General features: G+C 38.6%; 1 protein-coding gene across 12 annotated transcripts in view; it reads left to right on the top strand.

Moving 5' to 3' along the window:
- The first annotated feature begins 65 nt into the window (after positions 1-65).
- The window catches only part of LOC309627871 (alpha-fetoprotein-like), a 263,638-nt gene continuing 249,682 nt past the window's right edge, over positions 66-14,021 (top strand). For 7 of the 12 annotated variants that reach the window (XR_014244002.1, XR_014244003.1, XR_014244004.1 and 4 more), the window contains exons 1-3: positions 9,347-10,470; positions 10,618-10,759; positions 12,094-12,305. Coding sequence is in view for 9 of the 12 variants with exons in the window: in XM_082390214.1 (XP_082246340.1) it covers positions 10,331-10,470; positions 10,618-10,759; positions 12,094-12,305 (494 nt within the window). In the remaining 3 variants the exon portion in view is untranslated. Of the gene's footprint in view, positions 627-6,561; positions 8,256-8,291; positions 9,294-9,346; positions 10,471-10,617; positions 10,760-12,093; positions 12,306-14,021 lie in introns of those variants that run through there. The other 5 variants (XM_082390215.1, XM_082390210.1, XM_082390216.1 and 2 more) reach the window with 5 other exon arrangements.

Here is a 14,021-nt window from a genome sequence, read left to right as displayed (position 1 = left end):
GAAAGAAGGATTACCGTGAGAAATTAATTTTGTCCAAAATTTTTAAAAAGAGGAATTAGTTTAGCACACATACAACAGTTTTTTTTTTCTTTAAGTAACAGTTCCAATCAATTAATAGTGGCTGTAATGAGGCATTGTGCTGTGAATGATTCTAAGGCTAGTCTAGGTTCAGAGAGAAAGAGTACAGTGATCGATTAGTAATGTCTGCAATGGGTGACAGTCTGGCAGCACTCATCCAAAGGATTTGCTATCCCTAGAGCAATAGGTCCATTTCTGATAGTCCCAGGTGGCTCAGAGTAAGATCTCAAGGGAACAGCTCTAAAGATGCAAGACAGAAAGAGATGCTGAGCATTAGGACAGTTTAAAGGACCCTGAAAATCTACCACACAGGGCCATCAATATTCTTTACCATAAGCCAGTGTGTCCCAAATCTAAATAACAGATTTGTTGTTGTTGTTGTTTTTCAGGCAAATATATCTGTCCCACTTGTGATATTTCTTCACCTAGGAAACCAGAAATGAGAATATGTGGGTAGAAGAATCAAGCAATGGACTGCCAGCCGTAAAGATTATCTGGTCCAAACCCTCCATCTATAAATGAGGAAACTGAGGACGGGAATGGTTAAAGTATTAACCAGTGATCTTCCATTTCTAAAACTTTTAATCTTTACATTTAGCTTAAACTTTTTTTTTTAAACATCTTTATTGGAGTATAATTGCTTTACAATTGTGTGCTAGTTTCTGCTGTATAACAAAGTAAATCAGTTATACATATACATATATCCGCATATCTCTTCCCTCTTGTGTCTCCCTCTCTCCCTCCCACCCTCCCTATCCCACCCCTCTAGGTGGTCACAAAGCACCGAGCTGATCTCCCTGTGCTATGCGGCTGCTTCCCACTAGCTATCTATTTTACATTTGGTAGTGTATATATGTCCATGCCACTCTCTCACTTTGTCCCTAGCTTAAACATTTTATTTAATTACTAATCACCTGTGTCCTGCCCTAGACCCAAGAACTGGATGATAGGCAAAGCAGAAAATAGCTGAAGGATGTTGGGACCTCAGCTTTTAATACTAGCTCTTGGGTGGTGTGGGCTCTGACATCAGACAGACCTGAAGTTCTACCTGTGAGTCCATGAGCAAATTATATGACCCCGAGTCTTAATTTATTATTCAAGAAATAAGAATATGGCTATCTAAATGTAATCATATAAAGCGCCAGACTCACAGCAAGCACTCAGTAAATTAGATCGCAGTCCCTTGGGTTTGCTCCCAAGATCTATGCTCCCCACTCTCTCCAGCGACATAAAAATGTGCCCAGCACTGGAACCCAGGCCTTCACCATTTATTTGAATCTGGGAGAGTACATGTTTACTTGATCTGCTGGCATTTTTGAACTTTGTACACATCAACAAGCATTTCTAGGAAATGAGATATTTACCAAAAGTGTTTATTGATTACTTTATTCCAAGGTCTATGTGGTGTAATATTGAAAAAACAGGTAGATTGACATGACTCGTTTTATTTTATTTAATTAATTAATTTATTTATTTAAAAAAATTTTAACATCTTTATCGGAGTATAATTGCTTTACAGTGGTGTGTTAGTTTCTGCTTTATAACAAAGTGAATCAGTTATACATATAAATATGTCCCCATATCTCTTCCTTCTTGTGTCTCCCTCCCTCCCACCCTCCCTATCCCACCCCTCTAGATGGTCACAAAGCATCAAGCTGATCTCCCTGTGCTATGCGACTGCTTCTCACTAGCTATCTATTTTACGTTTGGTAGTGTATATATGTCCATGCCACTCTCTCACTTTGTCACAGCTTACCCTTCCCCCTCCCCGTATCTTCAAGTCCATTCTCTAGTAGGTCTGCATCTTTATTCCCGTCTTGCCCCAGCTTCTTCATGACCTTTTTTTTTTTTTCTTCTTAGATTCCATATATATGTGTTAGCATACGGTATTTGTTTTTCTCTTTCTGACTTACTTCACTCTGTAGGACAGACTCTAGGTCCATCCACCTCACTACAAATAACTCAATTTCGTTTCCTTTTATGGCTGAGTAATATTCCATTGTATATATGTGCGACATCTTCTTTATCCATTCATCTGTTGATGGACACTTAGGTTGCTTCCATGTCCTGGCTATTGTAAATAGAGCTGCAATGAACATTTTGGTATATGACTCTTTTTGAATTATGGTTTTGTCAGGGTATATGCCCAGTAGTGGGATTGCTGGGTCATATGGTAATTCTATTTTTAGTTTTTTAAGGAACCTCCATACTGTTCTCCATAGTGGCTGTATCAATGTACATTCCCACCTACAGTGCAAGAGGGTTCCCTTTTCTCCACACCCTCTCCAGCATTTATTGTTTCTAGATTTTTTGCTGATGGCCATTTTGACTGGTGTGAGATGATATCTCATTGTAGTTTTGATTTGCATTTCTCTAATGATTAATGATGTTGAGCATTCTTTCATGTGTTTGTTCGCAATCTGTGTATCTTCTTTGGAGAAATGTTTATTTAGGTTTTCCCATTTTTGGATGGGGTTGTTTGTTTTTTTGATATTGAGCTGCATGAGCTGCTTGTAAATTTTGGAGATTAATCCTTTGTCAGTTGCTTCATTTGCAAGTATTTCCTCCCATTCTGAGGGTTGTCTTTTCGTCTTGTTTATGGTTTCCTTTGCTGTGCAAAAGCTTTGAAGTTTCATTAGGTCCCATTTGTTTATTTTTCTTTTTATTTCCATTTCTCTAGGAGGTGGGTCAAAAAGGATCTTGCTGTGATTTATGTCACAGAGTGTTCTGCCTATGTTTTCCCCTAAGAGTTTGATAGTGTCTGGCCTTACATTTAGGTCTTTAATCCATTTTGAGTTTATTTTTGTGTATGGTGTTAGGGAGCATTCTAATTTCATTCTTTTACGTGTAGCTGTCCAGTTTTCCCAGCACCACTTATTGAAGGGGCTGTCTATTTTCCACTGTATATTCTTGCCTCCTTATCAAAGATAAGGTGTCCATATGTGCGTGGGTTTATCTCTGGGCTTCCTACCCTGTTCCATTGATCTATATTTCTGTTTTTGTGCCAGTACCATACAGTATTGATTACTGTAGCTTTGTAGTATAGTCTGAAGTCAGGGAGCCTGATTCCTCCAGCTCCATTTTTCTTTCTCAAGATTGCTTTGGCTATTCGGGGTCTTTTGTGTTTCCATACAAATTGTGAAATTTTTTGTTCTAGTTCTGTGAAAAATATCAGTGGTAGTATGATAGGGATTGCATTGAATCTGTAGATTGCTTTGGGTAGTAGAGTCATTTTCACAATGTTGATTCTTCCAATCCAAGAATATGGTATATCTCTCCATCTATTTGTATCATCTTTAATTTCTTTCATCAGTGTCTTATAATTTTCTGCATACAGGTCTTTTGTCTCCTTAGCTAGGTTTATCCCTAGATATTTTATTCTTTTTGTTGCAATGGTAAATGGGAGTGTTTTCTTATTTTCGCTTTCAGATATTTCATCATTAGTGCATATGAATGCAAGAGATTTATGTGCATTAATTTTGTATCCTGCTGCTTTACCAAATTCATTGACTAGCTCTAGTAGTTTTCTGGTAGCATATTTAGGATTCTCTATGTATAGTATGTCATCTGCAAAGTGACAGCTTTACTTCTTTTCCGATTTGGATTCCTTTTATTTCTTTTTCTTCTCTGATTGCTGTGGCTAAAACCTCCAAAACTATGTTGAATAATAGTGGTGAGAGTGGACAACCTTGTCTTGTTCCTGATCTTAGTGGAAATGGTTTCAGTTTTTCACCATTAAGGACGATGTTGGCTGTGGGTTTGTCATATATGGCCTTTATCATGTTGAGGAAGTTCCCTCTATGCCTACTTTCTGGAGGGTTTTTATCATAAATCAGTGTTGAATTTTGTCAAAAGCTTTCTCTGCATCTATTGAGATGATCATATGGTTTTTCTCCTTCAATTTGTTAATATGGTGTATCACATTGATTGATTCGCGTATACTGAAGAATCCTTGCATTCCTGGCATAAACCCCACTTGATGATGGTGTATGATCCTTTCAGTGTGCTCTTGGATTCTGTTTGCTAGTATTTTGTTGAGGATTTTTGCATCTATGTTCATCAGTGATATTGGCCTGTAGTTTTCTTTCTTTGTGACATCTTTGTCTGGTTTTGGTATCAGGGTGATGGTGGTCTCGTAGAATGAGTTTGGGAGTGTTCCTCCCTCTGCTATCTTTTGGAAGAGTTTGAGAAGGATAGGTGTTATCTCTTCTCTAAATGTTTGATAGAATTCGCCTGTGAAGTCATCTGGTCCTGGGCTGTTGTTTGTTGGAAGATTTTTAATCACAGTTTCAATTTCAGTGCTTGTGATTGGTCTGTTCATATTTTCTATTTCTTCCTGGTTCTCTCTCGGAAGGTTGTGCGTTTCTAAGAATTTGTCCATTTCTTCCAGGTTTTCCATTTTATTGGCATATAGTTGCTTGTAGTAATCTCTCATGATCCTTTGTACTTCTGCAGTGTCAGTTGTTACTTCTCCTTTTTCATTTCTAATTCTATTGATTTGAGTCTTCTCCCTTTTTTTCTTAATAAGTCTGGCTAATGGTTTATCAATTTTGTTTATCTTCTCAAAGAACCAGCTTTTAGTTTTATTGATCTTTGCTATCGTTTGCTTCATTTCTTTTTCATTTATTTCTGATATGGTCTTTATGATTTCTTTCCTTCTGCTAACTTTGGGTTTTTTTTGTTCTTCTTTCTCTAATTGCTTTAGGTGTAAGGTTAGGTTGTTTATTTGAGATGTTTCTTGTTTCTTAAGGTAGGATTGTATTGCTATAAACTTCCCTCTTAGAACTGCTTTTGCTGCATCCCATAGATTTGGGTGGTCGTGTTTTCATTGTCATTTGTTTCTAGGTATTTTTTGATTTCCTCTTTGATTTCTTCAGTGATCTCTTGATTATTAAGTAGTGTGTTGTTTAGCCTCCATGTGTTTGTATTTTTTACAGATTATTTCCTGTAATTGATATCTAGTCTCATAGTGTTGTGGTCGGAAAAGATACTTGATACGATTTCAATTTTCTTAAATTTACCAAGGCTTGATTTGTGACCCAAGATATGATCTAGCCTGGAGAATGTTCCATGAGCACTTGAGAAGAATGTGTATTCTGTTGTTTTTGGAGGGAATGTCCTATATCAATCAAATCTATCTTGTTTAATGTATCATTTAAAGCTTGTGTTTCCTTATTTATTTTCATTTTAGATGATCTGTCCGTTGGTGAAAGTGGGGTGTTAAAGTCCCCTACTATGATTGTGTTACTGTCGATTTCCCCTTTTATGGCTGTTAATACTTGCCTTATGTATTGAGGTGCTCCTATGTTGGGTGCATAAATATTTACAATTGTTACATCTTCTTCTTGGATTGATCCCTTGATCATTATGTAGTGTCCTTGTCTCTTGTAATAGTCTTTGTTTTAAAGTCTATTTTGTCTGATATGAGAATTGCTACTCCAGCTTTCTTTTGATTTCCATTTGCATGGAATATCTTTTTCCATCCCCTCACTTTCAGTCTGTATGTGTCCCTAGGTCTGAAGTGGGTCTCTTGTAGACAGCATATACACGGGTCTTGTTTTTGTATGCATCAGCCAATCTATGTCTTTTGGTTGGAGCATTTAGTCCATTTACATTTAAGGTAATTATCGATATGTATGTTCCTATTACCATTTTGTTAATTGATTTCGGTTTGTTATTGTAGGTCTTTTCCTTCTCTTGAGTTTCCTGACTAGAGAAGTTCCTTTAGCATTTGCTGTAAAGCTGGTTTGATGGTGCTGTATTCTCTTAGATTCTGTTTGTCTGTTAAGTTTTTAATTTCTCTGTCAAATCTGAATGAGATCCTTGCTGCGTAGAGTAATCTTCGTTGTAGGTTTTTCTCCTTCATCTCTTTAAATATGTCCTGCCACCCCCTTCTGGCTTGCAGAGTTTCTGCTGAAAGATCAGCTGTTAACCTTATGGGGATTCCCTTGTGTGTTATTTGTTGTTTTTCTCTTGCTGCTTTTAATATTTTATCTTTGTATTTAAGTTTTGATAGTTTGATTAATATGTGTCTTGGCATGTTTCTCCTTGGATTTATCCTGTATGGGACTCTCCGCTCTTCCTGGACTTGATTGAGTATTTCCTTTCCCATATTTAGGAAGTTTTCAACTATCATCTCTTCAAACATTTTCTCAGTCCCTTTCTTTTTCTCTTCTTCTTCTGGGACCCCTATAATTAGAATGTTGGTGTGTTTAATGTTGTGCCAGAGGTCTCTGAGAGTGTCCTCAATTCTTTTCATTCTTTTTTCTTTATTCTGCTCTGCAGTAATTACTTCCATTATTTTATCTTCCAGGTCACTTATCCGTTCTTCTGCCTCAGTAATTCTACTATTGATCCCTTCTAGAGAATTTTTAATTTCATTTATTGTGTTGTTCATCATTGTTTGTTTGCTCTTTAGTTCTTCTAGGTCCTTGTTAAATGTTTCTTGTAGTTTCTCCATTCTATTTCCAAGTTTTTGGATCATCTTTACTATCATTACTCTGAATTCTTTTTCAGGTAGACTGCTTATTTCCTCTTCATTTGTTAGCTCTGGTGGGTTTTTACCTTGCTCCTTCATCTGCTGTGTGTTTCTCTGTCTTCTCATTTTGCTTAACTTACTGTGTTTGGGGTCTCCTTTTTGCAGGCTGCAAGTTTATAGTTCCCATTGTTTTTGGTGTCTGTCCCCAGTGGCTAAGGTTGGTTCAGTGGGTTGTGTAGGTTTCCTGGTGGAGGGGACTAGGACCTGTGTTCTGGTGGATGAGGCTGGATCTTGTCTTTCTGGTGGGCAGGTCCATGTCTGGTGGTGTGTTTTGGGGTGTCTGTGGTCTTATTATGATTTTAGGCCGCCTCTGTGCTAATGGATGGGGCTATGTTCCTGTCTTGCTAGTTGTTTGGCATAGGGTGCCCAGCACTGCAGCTTGCTGGTCGTTGAGTGGAGCTGGGTCTTGACATTGAGATGGAGAGCTCTGGGAGATTTTTGTTGTTTGATATTATGTGGAGCTGGGAGGTCTCTTGTGGACCAGTGTCCTTAAGTTGGCTCTCCCACCTCAGAGGCACAGCCCTGATGCCTGGCTGGAGCACCAAGAGCCTGTCATCCACACGGCTCAGAATAAAAGAGAGGAAGAAAAAAGGAAAGAAAGAAAGAAGAAGATAATATAAAATAAAAAAATAAAGTTATTACAATAAAAAATAATTATATTAAGAAAAAAATTTCTTTTTGTAGAAAAAAATTTTTTAAAGTAATAAAAAAATTAATAAAAATAACGGACAGACAGAACCCTAGGACAAATGGTAAAAGCAAAGCTATACAGACAAAATCACACACAGAATCGTACACATACACACTCACAAAAAGAGAAATAGGGGAAAAAATATATATATTGTTGCTCCCAAAGTCCACCTCCTCAATTTGGGATGATTCGTTGTCTATTCAGGTATTCCACAGATGCAGGTACATCAAGTTGATTGTGGAGATTTAATCCGCTGCTCCTGAGGCTGCTGGGAGAAATTTCCATTTCTCTTCTTTGTTCGCACAGCTCCCGGGGTTCAGCTTTGGATTTGGCCCCCGCCTCTGTGTGTAGGTCGCCTGAGGGCGTCTGTTCTTCGCTCAGACAGGACGGGGTTAAAGGAGCAGCTGCTTCGGGGGCTCTGGCTCACTCAGGCCGGGGGGAGGGAGGGGTACGGAGGAGGCGGGGCGAGCCTGTGCGGCAGAGGCCGGCGTGACGTTGCACCAGCGTGAGGCGTGCCGTGCGTTCTCCCGGGGAAGTTGTCCCTGGATCACGGGACCCTGGCAGTGGCGGGCGGCACAGGCTCCCGGGAGGGGAGGTGTGGAGAGTGACCTGTGCTCGCACACAGGCTTCTTGGTGGCGGCAGCAGCAGCCTTAGCGTCTCATGCCCGTCTCTGGGGTCCATGCTGTTAGCCGCGGCTCGCGCCCATCTCTGGAGCTCCTTTAAGCGGCGCTCCGAATCCCCTCTCCTCGAGCACCAGGAAACAAAGAGGCAAGAAAAAGTCTCTTGCCTCTTCGGCAGCTCCAGACCTTTTCCCGGACTCCCTCCCGGCTAGCTGTGGTGCACTAACCCCCTTCAGGCTGTGTTCACGCTGGCAACCCCAGTCCTCTCCCTGGGATCCAACCTCCGAAGCCCGAGCCTCAGCTCCCAGCCCCGACCCGTCCCGGCAGGTGAGCAGACAAGCCTCTCGGGCTGGTGAGTGCTGCTTGGCGCCGATCCTCTGTGCGGGAATCTCTCTGCTTTGCCCTCCGCACCCCTGTGGCTGCGCTCTCCTCCGTGGCTCCGAAGCTTCCCCCCTCCACCACCCGTAGTCTCCGCCCACGAAGGGCCTTCCTAGTGTGTGGAAACCTTTCCTCCTGCACGGCTCCCTCCCACTGGTGCAGGTCCCGTCCCTATTCTGTTGTTTCTGGTATTTCTTTTTTCTTTTGCTCTACCCAGGTACGTGGGGAGTTTCTTGCCTTTTGGGAGGTCTGACGTCTTCTGCCAGCGTTCAGTAGGTGTTCTGTAGGAGCTGTACCATGTGTAGATGTACTTCTGATGTATTTGTGGGGAGGAAGGTGGTCTCCGCGTCTCACTCTTCCGCCATCTTGAAGCTCCTCCCCGACATGACTCATTTTAAAATCCAGTATTTGTTAATGAATGCTATCTATCAAAAATATTTCTTCATTGTCATGAATTTCTATTATTTATTTTTATTTATTTATTTATGGCCGTGTTGGCTTTTCGTTTCTGTGCGAGGGCTTTCTCTAGTTGCGGCGAGCGGGGGCCACTCTTCATCGCGGTGCACGGGCCTCTCACTATCGCGGCCTCTCTTGTTGCGGAGCACAGGCTCCAGACGCGCAGGCTCAGTAGTTGTGGCTCACAGGCCCAGTTGCTCTGCGGCATGTGGGATCTTCCCAGACCAGGGCTCGAACCCGTGTCCCCTGCATTAGCAGGCAGATTCTCAACCACTGTGCCACCAGGGAAGCCCTCTATAATTTTTTGAGGGTCATAGTGACCAAGGTGGAAAAACTTTCACCAGAAAAACGTTAATTATTAATAGCAATTACTTGGAAAGAATATAAAAGGATTCCTCAATTCTCTCAAATGATAGAATGTACTCTATAAAGATTCATCTGAAATAATGAAGACTGTTAGAACCATATCTTTTCTTGTCTTCTTCAGCTACATTAAATGTCAGACTCTTCAGAGAAGTTTACTAGATGCAGGTAGGCAATCCTATTTACAATCTATACACCCATGTGCCAGGAGATGAAACATAATGACTATTAACATATACATGGAAAGGCTTATCTTTCTCAGTGTTTATCACTGTCAGTAGAGTCATTGAAGATTGCTAGAAATTAACCTGTGGAATAGATACAGAAAGAGAATTGATATATTGAGGCAGCACACACAGGAAGATCTCATTTTCATTTTCCACCTTACTTCCACCCTAGGTGAGAGAATGATGTGTTTCAAACTTGTATTTAAAATTGGATAAATGATTTTAGATAGAGCAATAGTGTTTATAGTAGCAAGAATAATCCCATGAACTACATTATTCAGTACCTACTATGTGCCAGGCACTGTGCTCAATGCTTCACACATAGGCTTTCATTTAATCCTAACAACCACCCAATGCAGTAGAAGTTATTTACATTTGATAGAGAAACAGAAACTCTGAGTGCTTAAGTTATTTCCTCAAGGCCATATTGAGTATCAGAGCTAGAAGCTGAACTCAGAATAACTGTCTCCAAAGCTTTTACTTGTTAATATGTAAATAATAATGGTTTCTTTATTAAATAGATAGCTGCTAAGCTCTTTTGAAGCTATTGATATTAGAAGGAAGACACTGTTTTCAATAGAGAGGATGTGTATGTGTATGTGGTGAGTGGAGATGATGAAGATGAAGATGATGAGCGAATCCAAGATGTATGAGTTACTGTTTTTGCCAAATTAAGCCTGGCAAAGTGTTAAAGTTTATACTTTTGTTCCTAATGCCAGGCTTTAATTTTCTTAGTGTTCTTTGCGTGTGCTAGTAACTTCTAATAAGAGATAACCAAAGAGTCAAGTTTAATTAATTCAGAAGTATCAATACAGGTATGTGCAACTTATTTGTAAGCCAAAGACGGTTTTCAACTACATGATGTGTTTGACTAGAAAGAAATCATTCACAAAATACAGTTTAAATAAAAGAAAAGATATATTCTTATAATTTGTTCTGGTTTATGATATAAACAAAAACAAATTTGGAAATTTATGAATGAATAAATATAGATTTGAATTGTCAAGGGGGATTTCAGTTTGGAAAATTTCCTCTTCTGTAAATAAAATCTCTTTTTTTTTTTCAGCCATGCAGCACACTAATAGCCAGAATTATCTAGAGGAGAACTTAAGAGCTGTGTGAGTTTTATTATCAGTATTCTTTTGTTTGAAATGTAAAATCATATTAATTATTTTTGGGGGGGAGTAGGGCAGTGATATAACAAGATTGATGGAGGAAAAGAGTTTGATTCTATCTTCAGCATTCACACAAGTGTTCTGTTTCAGCACTAGTATTATGGTTGCACAGTTTCTTCAGAAATTGACTTATGAAAAAGTACAAACCATAGTTAAAGAATTACTAGATCTTGCAGAGAGGTGCAAGAGCCTCAAGCCACACAAATCACCTTCAGAATGTTGTCACCAATTGGTAGGTGAATCATGTTCTCCCTTTTTCTCTCTGTTTTTTTAAAAACTAAATTGCAAACAAAAGATGTTGTTATGAAGTCGGATGATTGAATAATTAGGCAAGGGATTTTAAGGCAACAATATGTACATGTGTCACACTCAAGATATAATCTTTGTAGGTTTATAAACTTACATTTTATCATTTCATATCTGGGAGATCAGACTCTGAGAACCAAATGCTCAAGAGAATGAATTGTACCCTAGAATGCCAATTTGTTAATTTAAGTCGGTTGCTCTTTCTCTGTCACTAGAATATCATTGTCTGACATCCTCATATAAAGGTTTCTGGGAAATTAATGTACTGATTTTAAAAGTTTCTAAGAGAATATAAAAAAGAAGAAAAAAGTGAATATTATTATAGGCTTTTTTCCCACTTAGTAGAAAATCTTGAAAATTACTATTGTCTCATAAAATATGTCTATCTTGTGATTAGAAAAATCCTTGATAAAAACTAACATATTCTTATAATCTACATATTTTTGGATCAATTATTCTCATATCAACAATTTAAATACAAATAAATAATTTTCTTTTTTATTTATAGATTTTTTTCACTCCATCTTCTTGGGCTAAAACCTACCTATTTTTTACCAGACTCTAAGTAGTCGTAGAAAAATCATTAGTCTAATTAGAGACACACTTTAAATGAAGTTCCTTTGCCAGTGGCTAGCCTCACTTATTTTATATCGATTTCTTCTTATTTCCATTTCCAAAGATGACCTTTTTCTGCCCTTATCCCACAAATCTGGAAGCATATGTCATTTGAGGTTTACAGCATCCCACACATTTACTGCCATTCAAAGATACTTGAAAACTGAATCATTACATTTCTATTTGAATATTTGACACTGAATACACATTGCCTCAGAGTTTAACTTTTAAAATAAAGTCCCATGGAAACCAACTAAAAACAGTCAGGAAGCAAGGAAAGCAAACTAACAGCTGTTTCTTGGTGGGTAATTCTTATTAAAAATACCTTTATTTCTTTAGGTCCTGGGCATTTTGGCTTACCTTTATTTTAATACCTTCAACTGTATGAAAATGAAGCACTTACATAGGTAGGGAGAAAATGATAAATTCTGTTTGGCCAATGTCCAGCATATGGGAATTTAGACTTAAGAACATTTTAAAAGGCTTTCACTCAAAAGAGCTATGTCCAGGGACTATTGGATACAGAGTATAACATTATGCACTCAGTTGCACTCAGTTGCCTTTTCTATATAATTTCTTAACTTTCCTGTGGTTAGAAATGTAGACCACAAGTGCCTTCCCTTAAGTTATTATTTCCTCCTACAGATGACTACCTTCCTAGAGCATATTTGCAATAACCAAGGGTTGGCTGACAGACATGTATTTTCTGACTGTTGCAATACAAATAATTCAGCAAGACACAAGTGCTTCCTATCATACAAAAAGGATGTTGCAGGTTACAGTGATATATTCCAAATTTCAAATCCTGAGCAGATCTGTGAGATGGACAAAGAGAATCCAGTGCCAGTGAAAGAGAAGTAAGTCACTTTTCCTTGCCAGGTCTTTGAAAAAGAGTATTTTCCAATTTTGAAGACAGATCTTTTGTTTTAATATAAAAGCCTCTGAGTACACAATGCTTGATTATATAAAATTAAAGTGAAAATTTGAGCTACAATTTATCTTTTTCCCTCACAATGACAACATGGTCTTAGTGAACCCAAGAGGGCATGAGAATGTCTGTGCCATGAAACATTAAAAAGGACTAGGATCTGTAAAGGACCCATCTCCTTAAAGGTTAGATTGGTCAGACCAGTAGCAAATGATGTTGAAAAATACAGTCTAGTAGACAAAGCACAATAAACAGAGTATTGGGAATAGAGAGCAGGTAATAGCTCAGGCAATGGGCTGGTGTTTGGGAGGTTCACCAAGGGATAGCAGGAGGGGTATCTGATAGGCATGGAGATAGAGTCTGTCATTGGGAACCTAGGAATAAGTAATAATTGTGGATCCGACAGAGATGAGTTTTCTACTCAAGAACTCTGATTCTGTAATTCCCATCTGGAGTGGATAGCATGACAGCCCGTGGGTAGGTGAGCTCATATTTTGGTTTCCTAGTTAGCACAGGAGTCTATCTTTTGAGAGTGAGGTACGAACAAGTTAGAGGCAGGCAACCAAAACCAGAGAGAGGTAGAAATGACAAGAGAAGTACAAAGCTTCAGTTCTCAAGGAATGCAATTCTGGCCATCTGGTCAAGACAGACTCACACACTGGGAATAAGGGAAAGATCTGATTGCTGGATCTAGGTCAAAAGGCATGGTGGTGGTTTGATTTCAGATTTTAGACATGAAACTCTAAACCAGAAATGAATGAGCAGACAGGGTGACTTGATGTTGAACAATGTAAACACTTTTAATTCACCTATACATGGGCAGAATTGCCCCAGAAGTTACTGAGCCTTCAGGAAGGAATTAAATGGCCCCAGTCACTAGGGAGAAAGGACTAAGGGACAAAGGATTGGGCCGGTTCCAACTGGTCTGACATTAGGGGCAACCAAATGGGAAACTGTAATATGAACCTGGCTACCTATTAAGTGAAGTGCTAGCCACTCTAGGTGAGATTTATAAAATCAGGTTCGGGCATTATAAAATCAGGTTTGAGCATTCAGAGATTACGAAATCTAACCAATACTCAGGCAGTGAATCTAATCTCTTCTTGAACATTTACAATTAAGTCAGTATCAAGGAGTTATTTTATATGCTAATTTAACTTATGTGCATACAACCATAAATATTCAGGAGAAAATAATTTTCTAACTACTTGCTTCATAATTATATCAACAACTTTGTTTAGTTCTCAACCAAAGAAACAGTAACTTATATCAAAGCTAGAGGAAAAGTCTGCTATTTCAGTCTTATCAAAAGATAGCATAGAATACAGATACACCAAACTGTAGTTATTGTATCTTTGGATTATCTAAGGAATTTTCAATGACAGTTTTGATTATTGTAAGATAAGTGTGACCCTTTGTTACCTTGCAATAGGGACATTCTATTTTTAAATGGCTCTAATTATTAGAAAGCTTTTCCTTATACTAAGTTCAACTTTGCCTTTGGAGATTTGAAATTAGATTAGTTCATACTGAAAATCCTCTATGGGAACTAAGTTACTGCAGCACAAAAATGAACTCTTAGTTTAACATAGTACCCAACAGAGAGCAGAGGTATTGAATGGCTCCAATGAAATTTCCTATCAAC

Source organism: Balaenoptera borealis (assembly GCF_965194805.1).
Source record: "Balaenoptera borealis genome assembly, chromosome: 4".
Lineage (NCBI taxonomy): Eukaryota > Metazoa > Chordata > Mammalia > Artiodactyla > Balaenopteridae > Balaenoptera > Balaenoptera borealis.
Note: the sequence above shows the minus strand (reverse complement) of the source record. Positions and strands in the feature narration are given on the sequence as shown.